Consider the following 18,617-nt stretch of genomic DNA (forward strand, 5'->3'; position numbering starts at 1 on the left):
CTCCTGGGGGTGACTATCTCCCTGAAACTCCTGTCTACTTCGGCCTCTGCCTCCCGAATGATCTGAAGTTCATCCAGCTCCAGCTCCCTAAGATGGTTTGTCAGGAGCTGCAGCTGGATGCACCTTTTGCAGGTGTAGTCATCAGGGACAGCTGCACTTGCCCTGACTTCCCACATACTGCAAACGGAGCACTCAACTGCCCTAAATGCTGCCTCCATTACCTACTCCTAATCTAATTAGATTAAATAAAGGAGCTTACCCAGCCTTACCTCACCTGGAGTGAAGCTCTTACTCAGCCTCTGCTCACTTTTTAAATTCCCCCCCTGATCTCAGAGGCTGACTTTCATGCGCTTGCACAGTCGTGCCCTGTTCAACCTCGCCTCTGCCTGTTCTCACCGAAGCCTGATTGAGCCAAAGCCGTCCCACTCTGCCTCAGTCCACTCCAACAATGGCCGCTTTATATGGCAGTCTTTCTTTTAAACCTTTAGTGCACGATGTCATACGCCTGCGCAGTCTAGCCTCTTTGCCCCGATCAGTTTAAAAAAAACAGCTTCTCTCCAAGCTCTTCCCTCTCTGCCTCTTGCTTCGATATAAATGTCATTATTGTTATTTCTTCTCATTATTCCCTAAACAATACAGTATAACAATTATTTACATAGCAGTTACATTGTATTAGGTATTATAAGTAATCTAGAGATGATTTAGAAGTATAGGCAGTCCCCGGGTTATGAAGAAGTACCGTTCCTGAGTCTGTCTTTAAGTTGGATTTGAAGTCGGAACAGGTACATCCGGTATTATTTAGCGTCAGTTAGTCAAATGTTTATCTTTGTATATAGTACATATTTTACCTTTCTATGCAAATAAAACACTTAAGAAACATATGTATTTCAAAAATTAAACCACTGCGTTGCTTAGTAATAATTGTAGCTTTCATCGGGGCAGGGCCTTTCTCACTTTAACCTTTAAAATTGTTCTAATCGTTGACCAACCGTAGCCTAACGCTTTTCCAATGACCAATTGCATTTCCCCCCTTTCCGTTCACTTTATTACTTGCACTTTATTTTTAATTGTGATCATGATTATTTTCATGAACAGAAACACTGCGGATTCAGAGCTGTGCCAGGTCCTAAAGTCCACCAGACTGAAATAGATTAAATAAGGTTTGGGATTCCACTGGGTCATAAGATCCACCGCACTGAATCAGGTTAAGTCAGGGACTTGAGCATTCGCATTTTTTGTATCCGCAGGGGGTCCCGGAAGCAATTGCCCGCGGATAAGGGGGGCCGACTGTATATGGATTTCAGCAAGGCATTTGATAAGGTACCCCATGCAAAGATTATTGAGAAAGTAAGGAGACATGGGATCTAAGGGAATATTGCTTTGTGGATCCAGAACTGGTTTCCCACAGAAGGCAAAGAGTGGTTGTAGGCAGGTCTTATTCTGCATCGAGGTCAGTGACCAGTGGTGTGCCTTAGGGTTCTGGGACCCTTACTCTTAGTAATTTTTATAAATGACCTGGATGAGGAAATGGAGGAATGGGTTAGTAAATTTGCTGTTGACACAAAGGTTGGAGGTGTTGTGGATAGTGTGGAGGGATGTCAGAGGTTACAGCAGGACATTGATAGGAGCAAAACTGGGCTGAGAAGAGCCAGATGGAGTTCAACCGAGATAAGTGTAAAGTGGTTCATTTTGGTAAGTCAAATATGATGGCAAAATATAGTGTTAATCGTAAGACTCTTGGTTGTGTGGAGGATCAGAGGAATTTTGGGGTCTGAGTCTATAGAACGCTGAAAGCAGCTACGCAGGTTGACACTGTGGGTAAAAAGGCGTACAGTGTATTGGCCTTCATCAATCGTGGAATTGAAATTAAGAGCGGAGAGGTAATGTTATATAGGACCTGGTCAGACCCCACTGGGAGTACTGTGCTCAGTTCTAGTCACCTCACTACAGGAAGAATGTGGAAGCCACAGAAAAGGTGCAGAGTAGATTTACAAGGATGTTGCCTGGATTGGGGAGCATTCCTTGTGAAAACAGGTTGAGTCTTTTCTCCATGGAGCGACGGAGAATGAGAGATGATCCGATTGAGGTGTATAAGATGATAAAAAGCATTGATCGTGTGGATCATCCGAGGCTTTTTCCCAAGGCTGAAATGGTTGCCACAAGAGGACACAGGTTTAAGGTGCTGGGGAGTAGGTACAGAGGAGATGTCAGGAGTAAGTTTTTTACGCAGAGAGTGTTGAATGTGTGGAATGGGCCGCTGGCAATGTTGGCGGAGGTGGTTACAATAGGGTCTTTTAAGAGACTTTTGGATAGGTACATGGAGCTTAGAAAAATAGAGGGCTATGGGTAAGCCTAGTAATTTCTAAGGTAGGGACATGTTCGGCACAGCTTTGTGGGCAAAAGGGCCTGTATTGTGCTGTAGATTTTCTATGTTTCTGGTTGTTCACACATTTGTAGAATGCCTTGGGGATTTCTTTAACCCTGCCCACCAAGGCCTCCTCATGGATCCTTCTTGTTCTCCTAATTTCTTTCTTAAGCTCCTTCCTGCTAGCCTTATAATCTTCTATATCATTACCTAGTTTTTTGAACCTTTCATAAGCTCTTTTCTTCATGACTAGATTTTCAACAGCTTTTGTACACCACAGTTCCTGTACCTTACCATCCTTTCCCTCTCTCATTGTGAAGTACCTATGCAGAAAACCACATAAATATCCCCTGAACATTTGCCACATTTCTTCCATACATTTCCCTGAGAACATCTGTTCCCAATTTATGCTTCTAAGTTCTTGCCTGATAGCCTCATATTTCCCCTTACTCCAATTAAATGCAATGCTACAGTGAAGGAGATAGAGTTGTGATCGCTATCCCCAAAATGCTCTCCCACTGAGAAATCTGACATCTGACCAGGGTCATTTCCCAATTTCAGATCAAGTACAGCCTCTCCTCTTGTTGGCTTATCTACATATTGTGTCAAGAAACCTTCTTGAACACACCTAACAAACTCCACCCTATTTAAGCCCCTCACTCTAGGGACAGGCCAATTGATATTTGGGAAATTAAAATCTCCCACCACAACAACCCTGTTATTATTGCACCTTTCCAGAATCTGGCTCCATATCTGCTCCTCGATGTCCCTGTTACTATTGGGCAGTCTATAAAAAACACCCAGTAGAGTTATTGACCCCTTCCTATTCCTAACTTCCACCCACAGAGACTCCGTAGACAATCCCTCCATGTTTTATCTTGTTCTATCTCAATACAGTATGTAGAGAATTGATCTGTATAAATAGTAAGTAAGACAAGCTTTTCACTCTATCTAGGTAAAGTGACAATAATAAATCAATCCAATTCTCTCTCATCTTTCCCATTTCATGCCCGAGCACAGACATATTTAGCACATTCTTCCTGTGACTGCATGTGTTATAGTAGGTGAATTATACAATCAGAGATCACAGAAACAAGCTATTCATAAGACCATAAGATATAGGAACAGAAGTAAGCCATTCAGCCCATCGAATCTGCTCAAGCATTCAATCATGGGCTGATCCAGTCATCCCCACTCCCCTGCCTTCACCCCATATCCTTTGAAGCCCTGGCTAATCAAGAACCTATCTATCTCTGCATTAAAAACACCTCCACAGCACTTGTGGCAATAAATTCCACAGATTTACCACCCTGACTGAAGTAATTTCTCCGCATCTCAGTTCTAAATGGACGACGTTCGATCCTGAAGTTATGCCCTCTTGTCCTGGAGTCCCCTACCATGGAAATAACTTTGCCGTATCTAATCTGTTTAGGCATCTTAACATTCGGAATGTTTCCATGAGATAACCCTCATTCTCTTGAACTCCAGGGAATACTGCCCACGAGCTGCCAGACATTACTCATATGATAACCCTTTCATTCCTGGAATCATTCTCGTCAAACTCCTCTGAACCCTCTCTAATGTCAGTACATCCTTTCTAAAATAGGGAGACCAAAACTGCACACAATACTCCAAGTGTGGTCTCATGAGTGTCTTATACACCCTCAACATCACATCCCTGCTCTTATATTCTATACCTCTAGAAATGAATGCCAACATTGCATTTGCCTTCTTCACCACCAACTCAACCTGGAGGTTAACCTTTAGGGTATCTTGCACAAGAACTTCCAAGTCCCTTTACATCTCTGCGTTTTGAATTTTCTCCCCATCTAAATAATAATCTACCCGTTTACTTCTTCCACCAAAGTGCATGACCATACATTTTCCAACATTGTATTTCATTTGCCACTTTTGTCCATTCTCCTAAACTATCCAAGTCTCTCTGTAGGCTCTTTGCTTCTTCAACACTAACCGCTCCTCCACCTATCATCAGCAAATTTAGCCACAAATCCACTAATCCCAAGTCCAAAACACTGACAAACATCGTAAAAAGCATGCTTCCAAACACCGACCCCTGTGGAACTCCAGTGGTAACTGGGTGCCAGCCAGAATAGGATCCCTTTTATTCCCACTCTCTCTTTTCGGCCAATGAGTCAATGCTCCACCCACGCTAGTAACTTCCCCGTAATTCCATGGGCTCTTATCTTGTTAAACAGCCTCATGTGCAGCACCTTGTCAAAGGCCTTCTGAAAATCCAAGTACAGCACATCTACCACTTCTCCTTGGTCTACCCTGCTTATAATTCCCTCAAAAAATTGCAGTAGGTTTGTCAGGCAGGATTTTCCTTTCAGGAAACTATGCCTATGCAGAGAGCCCTGTTGGCAGCTGATGGAGTAACAACGTTTTAGATTGCTCCTACCAGTTTTTTTTTGAAACCTTATTATAATACTTTAATACTGTTCTACTATGACTGGGAGAAAAACAAATGCTTTTGCAAAAGAAAGAGAAACAGAAGATGAATCCCCAGTCACTGTGGATTCAATCAGTGACTATCTTTATTAGGCAAAAATCAGAAATTTCTGAGGAGTTTCAACAACTTAATGGCAAATTGGATACAATCCAACAATCTTTAACTGAGCATGTCAACCGAATTCAGGAAAATACTGCAAAGTTGGTTGACACTTGAAGAGGATGTTGAAGATATAAGTAAACTCTACAAAGAGTTATCCTTATCCAATGAAAAAATGATGAAAAGGATCAACAGTCTAGAAAATAGAAATAGGAGAAATAACTTGCGAATTCTGGGTCTTGAAGAATCAATTGAAGGCACTGACCCTACGAAGTTCTTTGAAAACTTTCTGAAACAGTTAGTCCCTGTTTTATTCACTTCTGAGCCGAAGCTCAATTGAGCATATCGCTCACCAACTTCGAAGTCACTGTCGTGAGCAACATGACCCAGGTTGGTCATTCTAAGTTTTCATCAATTTCATATTAAGAACCTTTTAATTTGCCATACCCATCGACTAGGAATGATCGATTTCCATGGTTACAAGGTCAGATTTGTGAAAGACTATTCGCCTGAAGTTATGTCGGAACTTTACAATAAAGGATTTAAACCATCCCTTTGGGTTCCCGCCCATCTGAGTATAGTTTTGAAGAACAGATTGCAAAGAAGAATAAAGTCGGTTGAAGACACAAGAGTTTCTGAAGGCTGAAGTCTAAAACTTATATTTCATATTTGATAAATTTTTCTTCCGTTAACATGAATTTGAAATAATTATGTTTTGGCTGTTCATATATTGTCTTTGTTTTATTTGATACTTTTTTTATTATATCCCTTTTTGAGGCTTTATTATAATATAGTTTTCTTTGAATTTGTTTAAATTGACCCTTTTATATTTTTGAATACTGAGTTATTTTTCTTATGTTGTGTCTTGGTAGGGACATAACTGACCTTGAAGGACCAGAGTTTCTGTCAACAGGATTTTTTGGGGAGGGAACTTAGTTGTTAGCTCACTGACTGTTTATTGGCCAGCCTTCTAGTTTTGGGTGGGGGAGGGGCTAGGGCCTATTTCTTTCTGGGAGCTGTGTTGGGTTGATTATGATTGCCTGTTTGACTACCTTTCTTTACGATTTGCTAGCTTTAATAACTTATGGCCAGATCTTTTAATTACATGATGATTTGTATTTAAAATGGTTTGAAATATTAACTTATTTAGTTTGAATGTGAAAGAGCTGAATCACCCCATTAAACAGAACAAAGAGTTTGCTTATATTAAAAAATTAAAAACACCCATTATTTTCTTACAAGAAACACACATACGCAGCTGTGATAGTTTACGTTTTTTTACTCAGTGGAAGGTATGCCGTTCCATTCTTCACTTAATGCAAAATCACATGAAGTTTCGATTTTTGTTGATAATACAGCTTCTTTTGTTCAGCATAGTTGTTTCAGATCCTAATGGTCGATTTATTATTGTATCAGGGAGTTTAGACAATAAATTGGTTGTTTTTGCTAATGCAAATGCCCCCAACATAGCCAATCCAGGATTTTTTGAATGCCTATTTTCGTTTTTGCAAGATATGTGTACTTAACTCTCTTGTAATGGGAGGAGATTTTAATTGCTGGTTAGGTCTTCACATGCTGCGATTGTGACTCCCATCTCCCCTTCCCCTACCACCACTCTGCAATCCCCTCTCCCTCAGATCCCATCGTCAGCTCCTGGGCCCTCGGAGGCTCCATCTTCCTCTCACCCCAACCCCCCACCTCTCCACCGACACCACCAGTCTCCATCCCCCCTTTGGTCCCATCTCTCATCCGTGCCGGGTCTTTACCATTCCCTCCGACCTTCAATTCTCTGAGGCAGAGCACTCTGTCCTCAGTAAAGGCCTCACCTTCGTCCCCCTTCGCCCACACCCCAGCGAGTGCCGCGTACACCATGATGCCAAACTCTTCTTCCACCGGCTCCATCTCCAAGCTTTGGCAATGACTCTCCTACCCCCACTGATGACCCCTTCTCCCGTCTTCAACCCTCCTCCTCTTCATGGACACCCCGCTCTGGTCTTCTGCCTGCTCTGGATCTCTTTACTGCTAATTGCTGACGGGACATCAACCGTCTCAACTTCACCACAATAATTTCTCCTTTGGCTCCTCCCACTTCCTCCAAACCAAAGGTGTAGCCATGGGCACCCACATGTGTCCCAGTTATGCCTGCCTTTTTGTTGGCTTTGTGGAACAGTCCATGTTCCAAGCCTATACGGGTATCCATCCCCCACTTTTCCTTCACTACATCGACAACTGCATTGGCGCTGCCTCCTGCACGCATGCTGAGCTCGTTGACTTCATTAAATTTGCCTCCAACTTTCACACTGCCCTCAAATTTACCTGGGCCATTTCCGACACCTCCCTCCCCTTTCTTGATCTTTCTGTCTCCATCTCTGGAGACGGCTTATCTACTGATATCTACTATAAGCCTACAGACTCTCACAGCTACCTGGACTATTCCTCTTCCCACCCTGTCTCTTGCAAAAATGCTATCCCCTTCTCACAATTCCTCTGTCTCCACCACATCTGCTCTCAGGATGAGGCTTTTCATTCCAGCATAAAAGAGATGTCTACCTTTTTTAAACAAAGGGGCTTCCATTCTTCCACCATCAACTCTGACTTCTCTAACTTCCGTTAATGCCCCTCCCCTTCTTACCCCATCCGATATATTTAGTTCTTTCCCCCCCTCCCTTTTTTCTTTCTCTCTCTGCCCATCACTCTGCCTGTTCTCCATCTCCCTCTGGTGCTCCCCTCCCCCTTTCATTCTCCCTAGGCCTCCCGTCCCATGATCCTTTCCCTCCTCTAGCTCTGTGTCCCTTTTGCCAACCACCTGTCTGGCTCTCAGCTTCACCCGACCCCCTCCGGTCTTCTCCTATCATTTTGCATTTTACCCTCCCCCTCCTACTTTCAAATCTCTTACTATCTTTCCTTTCAGTTAGTCTTGACGAAGGGTCTCAGCCCAAAACGTCGACAGTGCTTCTCTTCATGGATGCTGCCTGGTCTGCTGTGTTCTACCAGCATTTTGTGTGTGTTGTTTGAATTTCCAGCATCTGCAGATTTCCTCATGTTTACACTTAATAAATCTGCTTTGTTTATCCAGTCTTTTCTAACTAAATGTGGTATAGTTGATGCTTGGTATTTTCTTCATCCGATGGACAGGAAGTATTCTTTTTTCTCTCATGTCCATCATTCCTATACCAGGATTGATTATTTTTTTATTGACAGTCTAATGATTCCATTGATTCAATTGATCAAATATAAAGAGATTGCTGTATCTGACCACTCTCCTGTACTCTGCCAATTCTGGATGCTTTCAAGAAGGAGCTAGATAGATATCTGATGGATAGGGGAATCAAGGGATATGGGGACAAGGCAGGGACTGGGTATTGATAGTGAATGATCAGCCATGATCTCAGAATGGCGGTGCAGACTCGAGGGGCCGAATGGTCTATTTCTGCACCTATTGTCTATTGTCTATTGTCTATTCACCTTCATTGACTGATGAACTAGGACTCCTAGGTCTCTTTGCATTTCTCCCTTACCTAACTCTACACCGTTCAGACAATACTCTGCCCTCTTGTTCCTGCTTCCAAAGTGGATAACTTCACATTTATTCACATTGAATGACATCTGCCAAGTATCTGCCCACTCACCCAGCCTATCCAAGTCTCCCTGTATTCTCCTAACGTCCTCTTCGCATGTCACACTGCCACCCAGTTTAGTATCATCAGCAAACTTGCTGATATAGTTTTCAATGCCCTCATCTAAATCGTTGACATAAATCGTAAAGAGCTGTGGTCCCAATACAGAGCCCTGTGGTACCCCACTAGTCATCTCCAGCCAGTCCGAGAAACACCCATTCACTGCTACCCTTTGCTTTCTATCTGCCAACCAGTTTTCTATCCATGTTGAAACCCTGCCCCCAATGCCATGAGCTCTGATTTTACTCACCAATCTCCTATGTGGCACCTTATCGAATGCCTTCTGAAAATGAGCAAATGAGCAAGTGCAACAGGCAGTGAAGAGGGCAAATGGAATGTTGGCCTTTATTACAAGGGGAATTGAGTACAAGAGCAAGGATGTCCTTTTGCATTTGTACAGGGCCCTGGTGAGACCACACCTGGAATATTGTGTACAGTTTTGGTCTCCAGGAAGGACATTCTGGCAATTGAGGAAGTGCAGCGTAGATTCACTAGGTTGATTCCTGGGATGGCAGGGCTGTCTTACGCAGAGAGATTGGAGAGATTGGGCTTGTACACGCTGGAATTGAGGAGATTGAGAGGGGATCTGATTGAAACGTTTAAGATAATTAAAGGATTTGATAGGATTGAGGCAGGAAATATGTTCCAGATGTTGGGAGAGTCCAGTACCAGAGGGCATGGATTGAGAATAAGAGGTCAGTTATTTAAAACAGAGTTGAGGAAGAGCTTCTTCTCCCAGAGAGTTGTGGAGGTGTGGAATACACTGCCTCGGAAGACGGTGGAGGCCAATTCTCTGGATGCTTTCAAGAAGGAGCTAGATAGATATCTGATGGATAGGGGATGTGCTGTCTTTACGACAGTTATTTAGTTTATAATATTTTCGCTTAGTAATTCATTCAATAGTATTTTCTAGTTATAATTAGAGGTGTTTAAAGTATATTCATTGCATGTAAAATATATCGGCATGCGATGACGTCACATCCGGTTTCGCCGCGTCTTGTGGGAAAACACCGGTTTGAAATTAGCGCGAGGGTGGGGGCTTTCCACGAGGCTCACCTGAGCAGAAGCAGTTTTGCAGGCATGAGAAATCACAGTGAGAGCAACGCTGTAAGTTAATAGATAATCGATATATTGAACTAAGATGTTAATGCCGATCCTGTTAGAAGTAACGACGGTAGATAATGTTTATGCTTTTGTTAGTTAAAGAGTCGCAGATAGTTTGCATGGAAGTGTATTTAAAGTAGTCAATGGAGCAGGTAAACTCTCCCTGTATACTGCACCTTAGTGTAATGTAGTTATAGTCACCTTTGCAAGTATTTACACTTGAAATGTGATATTAAGGAAGGAACAAATACTGTATCAATCTTGTATTGTTTTATCAACAGTTTTCACCATATGTTAATGTGAAGAGTGAACAGTAAATGGTTAATCTTACTGTGATCTGGTTTCATTGACTGTGGTTTATCCGGACGTTAAATTCGGCGTTTCGTTACACCCGAAGGAGAACGTTACAGGGGAATCAAGGGATATGGGGACAAGGCAGGGACTGGGTATTGATAGTGAATGATCAGCCATGATCTCAGAATGGCGGTGCAGACTCGAGGGGCCGAATGGTCTACTTCTGCACCTATTGTCTATTGTCTATTTGCAGTCTGCTGTTGGGACTGAAAAAGGCCTCTTTAGATAAAATTAAAGGAGACTAGGAAAAGGATTTACAGATTTTTATATCTGAAGAGAGCTGGAAGAGTATTTTATTGATTAATTCTTCATCATTATGTGCTCGTCATTCTTTATTACAATTCAAAGTGGTACATGGAGTTCATATGTCTAAAGACAAGCTCTCTCGTTTCTACGTAGATATTTCCCCCTACTGTGATAGATGCACTAATGGAGTGCCACACTAATTCATATGTTCTGGACATGTCTGAGCCTTGAAAATTTTTGGAAAGATGTATTTCAAACTTTTTCTGTACTTTTCAATGTTAGTTTTAAGCCCAATCCCTTGACTGTCATGTTTAGTATTGTTGAGGATAGTATTACAAAACTGAAGCCATCTAATTTGCGGGTATTGGCCTTTATGTCTCTTATGGCCAGGAGGGCGATCTTGCACAAATGGAAGGAGGCTGCCCCACCTACTCATGTTCAATGGTTATCTGAAATTATGTTGTGCCTTGATCTAGAGAAGATTTGTTGTTCGATTTCCGATTCTAAACATGATTTTCTAATGTTATGGGGACCCTTTCTGAGTTATTTTCATAACCTTTGAACTGTTATTAAAGTATGGATCTGAGCCATTATTAATATAATATTATATGGTAGGGTTTTTTCCTGTTTTTTTTTCACCAACCAGCTCATTTTGGTAGTGGGGTAGATTATTTTTAATAAAATACTATTATTTTATTTCATTTCATTTCATAATTCAATCATCTTTTCTAGATGATTGATATGGAATATGGGATACTGTGATCATATTACTGTGATTTAAATGTAATGTAATTCATATTACTTGTATCCTTATGAATTTTGTATTTGTATTCATGAAATTTGTAAAATATTAATAAAAATATTGAAAGAGGAAACTATGCTGGCTTTGGCATATCTTGTCATGTGCCTCCAGGTACTCAGTAATCTCATCCCTAACAATCAATTCTAACAACTTCCCAACCACTGATGTCAGGCTAACAGGTATATAGTTTCCTTTCTACTGCCTCCCACCCTCCTTAAATAACGGAGTAACACTTGCAATTTTCCAGTAATTCAGTACAATGCCAGAGTCTATTGATGCTTGAAAATCATCATCAATGCCTCCATAATCTCTCCAGCTACTTCCTTCAGAAGCTGAGGGTACATTCCATCAGGTCCAGGAGATTTATCCACCCTCAGACCATTAAGATTCCTGAGCACTTTGTCAGTCGTAATTTTCACTGCACATACTTCATTTCCCTGACACTCTTGAATGTCTGGTATACAGTAATGTCTTCCACTGTGAAGACTAATGCAAAATACACATTCAGTTCCTCTTCCATCTCTGTGTCTCTCATTACAATATCTCTTGTACAATACAATAGTGTCATTTTCTATTCGTCCTATATCTACCCTCAACTCTCGTTTATCCTTCATATACTTAAAAAAGCTTTTGGTATCTTCTTTGATATTAGTCACCTGCTTCCTTTCATAATTCAGTTTTTCATTCCTAATGACTTCCTTAGTTTCCTTCTGCAAATTTTTAAAAGCTTCCCAATCTTCTTTCTTGCCACTAGCTCTGGCTTCCTTGTATGCCCTCTCTTTAGCTTTTACTTTGGCTCGGACTTCACTTGTCAGCCATGGTAGTGTGCTTCTTCCATTCGAAAATTTCTTGTTTGGAATATATCTGTCTTGCACTCCCCTCGTTTTTTGCAGAAAAGCCAGCTATTGCTGCTCTGCTGTCCTTCCTGCTGGTGTCCCTTTCCAGTCAACATTGGCCAGTTCCCCTCTCATGACATCATAATTTCCTTTATTTCATTGAAATACCGACACATTGGAATTTAGTCTTCCTTCTAAAATTTCAAAGCGAACTTGATCATATTCTAATTTCTGTTCCCTAAGGGTTCCTTAACCTTAAGCTCTCTTACCATTTCCAGATCATTGCACAACACCTAATCCAGCACAGCCGATCCCCTAGTGGGCTCATCATTCAGCCTAACCTATTCATGCTGACCAGTGAACACACTTCTGTATCAATCATCTCTCAACCAGCTCTCAATGGCTAAGCCATTCAACAAGAGACTTCTTAAATAATATGCATGGCTCCACGTTAACCACTCTCTCAGATAGTGCATTCCAGGTACTAACCACAGTGAGTGAAGAAGCTCATCCTGATTTCTCACCTCAAAACCTCTCCCCCTTTGACTTAAGCATATGTTTGCTAGGTTTAACCTACCCTAAATATGAAAAATTGTTTCCTGCAATCTAGCCCACCGATACCATCATAATTTTATAAACATCAGGATGCCAGTGGTTTCATTCTACATCCCAAAGACAAGATAGCTTGATGGGTTCATAGGAGCAATTGACAGCAACCAGTATATAGAGTAGACAAGAACACTGGGGAAACAATTGGATTAGTGCACACTTAAGGTGGTTAATGGGATAGAAAGACCATAAAAGAAATTGATACAACTAAATGCTAGCAGCTTCTTGTGATCTCACATCTGTGTCTTCAAACACAGCACTGCAGAAAAAACTTAGGTTGTCAAAATTATTTCTAAGAAATAGAACAGAAAAATCCAAAACATGAAGGGGTGGAGCAAAGTTATGATGGCGATAAACGGCAACTTCTTTGCTTGCATCTTCATAAACAACTCTACTTCTATTTTTGATATCTCATTTTTTCCCTTTTCAAGGTTCTTTTGAAAACCCTGACCTGGAGTTACACTCTGACTTTGTGGGAATGGGACACGCTCTCAGGGCCTCATGACCGGGCGCTTTTTGATATCCCAAGGATAGGTTAGGTGAGCACGCCTTCATGGTGCTGGATTTTCGTGGCTGTGGAGACGTGCTGATTCTAGGCCAGTACCCCTGACTGAAGTGTCACGAGAGAACACGGAAAATGGGAGCAGTGGGTTAGCTGTCAGGGGTTGTGTGTCCAGAGAGCTGTACCTTTCTGGGGCCAATTCTCTGGGTGTAGAGCTAAGAAAAAACAGCACACCAGACTTTTAACATTGCAAATCAGCAAGTTGTTTGTTATGTCTCTCCTTTTGCTGTGAAACAGGGACACCTCTTTTTCCCTTATTAGGGAGAAAGAGAGCCTGTGGTATGTCAAATTACCAGGTGAACAAGTAGTTTTTGGGATACTGCAAGTCTGTCTTTTTATTGATGCTTGCTGCATGTTTGAGTGTTCAGTGGGGGGTGCTGATGTTTTTTTTGCTGGTGGGGTGGGGGAAGTCATTGCCTTGCTGCTGCATGTGCGTGGGCAGGGGAGAGCTGAGGTGGGCGTTGGGCTTCTAACGTTTAACTGGTATTTGTTCTTTGGGGCACTTCTCTGTTTTTGTGGACGTTTGTGAAGAAAAAGAATTTCAGGATGTATATTCTATACATTTCTCTGACATTAAATGTACCTATTGAATTTTAATTGTATGGAGATAATTTTAAATATTGAAGTTCAGAGGGAATACATAGGAAATCTTCTGATGAATCCACCTTTTTTGTTAAAGCTTACTAATGAAAAACGATCCTTTCCAGATGTGACATTTTTAACTTACACAGACTGAGATACAAAGCAGTTTTCCCTGTAGTCATGCTAGACACAACTTCTCCTAAAATTTTAGCAAAGAAGTATGCAAACACATACCTATTAGTATCCCAGGTGATTACATTTCCATCAAATCCTGATGTAACCAGCAGTCTTGTGTTAGTATCATATTCAATGTTCTTTACCCAACTCGTATGGCCATGTAAGGTGCAAACCTTCGTGTTGAGGTTTCGTAAGTCCCACAGTGCCACTGTGGTGTCATCAGAACAAGTCGCAAATAGTCTGTTATCAAGAAACCTAAAGGAAAAGCAGAGCACACACTGATATTTCAACAATTATAAAACGAGTGCAGTGTAGCATTCACTGAATGTGATCTTTAATTAAAACCTAAACACACACACACACACACACCCCTCCCCCAAAAAATATAACATTCCCATCTCAATCCTATACAGATCAAAACTACAGAATGAACAAACTGAAAGCAACTCACAATCTGCTGGTCGAGCAGCATCACTGGGAAGAAAGGAATTAATGTCGTTGAAATGCTGCATCAGGATTTATTTCACAAATGGTTTATTGCTCCAGAATCTAAAATCTACCATAAGACCATGAGATATAGGAGTAGAATTAGACTACTTGGCCCATCTTGTCTGCTCCGACATTTCATCATGGCTGATTCATGCCCCAACCTCCTGCCTTCTCCCTGTATCCATTCATGCCCTGACCAATCAAGAATCGATCAACCTCTGCCTTAAATATATGTAAAGAATTGGCTTCCACAGCCCCCTGTGGCAACTAAGTCTATAGATTCACCACTCTTGGGCTAAAGAAATTCCTCATCTCCATTCTAAAAGAATACCCCTCTATTCTAAGGCTGTGTCCTTTGGTCCTAGACTCTACAAGCAGTGGAAATATCCTCTCCATATTCTATCTATGGAGACCATAAGACAAAGGAGTAGAATTAGGCCATTTAGTCCAGTGAGTCTGCTCTGCCTTTCAATCATGGCTGATCATTTTTTCCCCTCCTCAGCCCCACTCCCTAGCCTTCTCCCCAGAACCTTTGATGCCATGTCCAATCAAGAACATCTCAATCTCTGTCTTAAATGACCTGGCCTCCACAGCTGTCTGTGGTAACACATTCCACAAGTACGGTACACCACCCTCTGGCTAAAGAAATTGCTCCACCTCTGTTTTAAATAGACTCCCCTCTATCCTGAGGCTGTGTCCTCTTGTCCTAGACTCTCCCACCATAGAAAACATCCTTTCCACATCTGTCTAGGCCTTTCAACATTCAAAAGGTTTCAATGAGATCCCCCCATCCTTCTAAATTCCAGCGAGTACAGACCAGAGTCACCCTTTCATTCCCAGAATTATTCTTGTGATTCTCATCGAAACTTTTTCCAACACCAACACATTTTTTCTTGGATGAGGAGCCCAAAACTGTTCATAATACTCAAACTGAAGCCTCACCAGTGCTTTATAAAGCTTCAGAATCACATCTCTACTCTTGTATTCCAGACCTCTTGAAATGAATGCTAACATTGCATTCACATTCCTCACCACCGATTTGACCTGCAAGTTAACCTTCAGGGTGTTCTGCACAAGGACTCCCAAAGCCCTTTGCATCTCATATTTTTGGATTTTCTCCCAGTTCAGAAAATAATCTGCACATTTATTTCTTCTACTAAAGTGCAAGATCATTAATTTTCCAACATTGTATTTCATTTGCCACTTTCTTACCCATTCTTCTAAACTAAGTCCTTCTGCAGCCTACCTGTTTCCTCAACACAACTTCCCCCTCCACCAATCTTCGTATCATCTGCAAACTTGGAACAAAGACATCTATTTCATCATCTAAATCATTTATATACAGCACAAAAAGAAGTGGTCCCAGCACTGACCACTGCAGAACACCACTAGTCACTGGCAGCCAACCAGAAAAGGATCCTTTTATTCCACTGACTGCCTCCTACCAATCATCCAATGTTCTAACCTTGCCAGTAACTTTCCTGTAAAACCATGGGCTCTTAATTTGGTAAGCAGCCTCATGTGTGGTACCTTGTCAAAGGCCTTCTGAAAGTCCAAATGTATAACATGCACAGCATCCCCTTTATCTGTCCTACGTGTAATCTCCTCAAAAACTTCCAACAGTTTGTCAGACTGAAGGTTTTGTATCTGTCTTCACTGTGGAAGACACTAGCAGTTTTCCAGATGCCTGTGTGTGTCAGGGAGCAGGGGTGAGTACCATTGTCATTACAAAGGAAAAAGTGCAAGGCAAACTGAAAAGGTTTTAAGGTGGATAAGTCACCTGGACCAGAGAGACTACATCCCCAAGTCCTGAGAGAGGTTGCTGAAGAGATAATAGGTGAATTGGTCATGATCTTTCAGGATACACCTCTTTTTTCCTTATAGGGAGAGAGAGAGAGAGCCTGTGGTATGCTGAATTACTGGGTGAACAAGAAATTTTTGGGGTTCTGCAAGTCTGTGTCTTTACTGATGCTTTGCACACTTGAGTGCTCGGTGGGGGGGGGTCGTTGCTTACACATGGGAGGGGAAGCTGAGGGAATTTTAGGGTTCTATTATTTTTTTTATTGAATTTTCAAATAGGTTACAGAAAGAAAAAAAATTATCAGTCCTTCCCCCCCCCCCCCAACATATCCCTATAGAAAAAAAAAAGAAAAAAGAAAGAAAGAATGCCTGGATATCAGAAGATCCCCACATGCTCCATGGAGTTCATAATAGCTTTAATATGTATATTTATTTCTTTCCCCAGATAACCAATAATTTTATTTTCGGAGCACCTATATATTTAATCCTATTTTTTGTAAATAAGGGGGCCAAATTTTCAGAAATATTTCATATTTATCTCAAATTATAAGTAATTTTTTCAAGTGGAATGCAGCTAAAAATTTCATTCTTCCAACGATCTATACTTAAGTATGAATCCGATTTCCAAGTAACTGCAATAGCCGTTTTGGCTACTGCCAATGCAATTTTTATGAATTCTTTCTGATATTTATTCAATTTGGATTTCTATTTTATCCCTTCAATATCGCCTAGTAAAAATAATGTTGGATTATGCGGAAGTTGTATTCCAATAATTTGTTCCAGTAAAACTCTGAAATTTGTCCAAAAAGGTTGAATTTTAAAACAAGACCAAATAGAGTGTAAAAAAAGTACCAATTTCTTGATTACATCGAAAACACTGATCAGATAAATTTGAGTTTAATCTATTTATTTTTTGTGGTGTAATATATATTTGATGTAAAAAGTTATATTGTACTAATCTTAGTCGAACATTTATTGTATTTGTCATACTGTCAAGACAATCTTGAACAACTTGTTTCATCAATTTTAATATTCAAATCAGTTTCCCATTTTTGTCTTGACTTATGAATTCCTTGTTTAATTGCCTGTTTTTGAATCAAATTATACATACCAGAAATAATTTTTTTTAATTTTTCCTTTATGAATTAAAGTTTCTATTTCATTAGGTTTCGGCAATAACATTGTTTGACCCAGTTTATCTCTTAAGCAAGCCCTTAATTGGAAATAACAGAAAAGAGTGTTATTTGATATTTTATATTTATTCTTTAATTGGCCAAATGACATTAATATACCTCCTTCAAAACAGTCTCCTATATATGTAATCCCTTTGTGAAACCAGTTATATAAAAGTTGATTATCCATTATAAAAGGGATGTTTATTTTGAATTAAAGGTCTCTTTGCTAATAAAGATTTCTTTATCTCACAATCAACATTTATCTTATTCCATAAATCAATCAAATGTTTTAGTATAGGAGATTCTTTCTTTTCCTGTATCCATTTAGATTCCCAAAATCTTCTGGTATATTTTCTCCTATTTTGTCTAACTCTATTCTAATCCACGCCAGTTTATCTTCATCAAAAAAAGATGCAATTAATCTAAGTTGATTTGCTTTGTAATAATTAAAATTTGGTAACTGGAACCCTCCTAGGTCAAATTTCCATGTCAATTTTTCCAACGATATTCTTGACATTGTAGCGGTGTGCTAAACGCAGCGCTAAAATTACGACACGGAGTCGGTAACTGCAATCGAAGGAAAAAACTTTATTCGAAAACTTCAGCCTCACTTTTAAGCCTCCCTCAACCGGCCCCCCATGGCGCAGAGGCTCCAAAGCTCTGTGCTCGCAAACCCCCGTAGGCTATCTAATTGTGAGTCGGTTCGGATGCGCCAGGAAATGGGTCGCCACATAACCCCCCCCCCCAGAACCGGCGATACACCCCCCAATGTCCACAGTCTGGGCCAGAACCTGCTTGCGAGGTCGGCCTCTGCGCCGAGGCGCCGGAAACTCGGCCGGTTGCGCCAGGTCCACATGGGCCGGTTTGAGGCGGTCCACCGTGAAAACCTCCTCTTTCCCCCCAACGTCCAGCACGAACGTGGACCCGTTGTTCCGGAGCACCATAAACGGCCCCTCGTATGGCCGCTGCAGCGGCGGCCGATGCCCGCCCCTTCGTACAAACACAAACTTACAGTTCTGTAGGTCTTTGGGTACGCAGGTCGGGTGCCGCCCGTGCTGTGAAGTGGGTATGGGGGCCAGGTTACCGAGCTTCTCGCGTAGTCTGCCCAGGACTGCTGCGGGTTCTTCCTCTTGCCCCCTTGGGGCTGGTAGGAACTCCCCGGGGACAACCAGGGGCGCGCTGTATACCAACTCGGCCGACGAGGCATGCAGGTCGTCCTTGGGCGCTGTGCGGATGCCGAGTAGGACCCAGGGAAGCTCGTCCGCCCAGT

The 18,617-nt window shown here is 41.5% G+C and overlaps 1 protein-coding gene across 3 annotated transcripts in view; it reads right to left on the reverse strand.

The window, feature by feature from the left end:
• The window catches only part of wdr32 (WD repeat domain 32), a 125,223-nt gene that overhangs the window by 86,557 nt on the left and 20,049 nt on the right, over positions 1-18,617 (reverse strand). For all 3 annotated transcript variants that reach the window (XM_059989798.1, XM_059989800.1, XM_059989799.1), the window contains exon 3: positions 13,941-14,138. In XM_059989798.1, coding sequence (XP_059845781.1) covers positions 13,941-14,138 — 198 coding nt within the window. The remainder of the gene's footprint in view (positions 1-13,940; positions 14,139-18,617) is intronic.

This window comes from Hypanus sabinus, chromosome 14 (genome assembly GCF_030144855.1).
Source record: "Hypanus sabinus isolate sHypSab1 chromosome 14, sHypSab1.hap1, whole genome shotgun sequence".
Classification (NCBI taxonomy): Eukaryota; Metazoa; Chordata; class Chondrichthyes; order Myliobatiformes; family Dasyatidae; genus Hypanus; species Hypanus sabinus.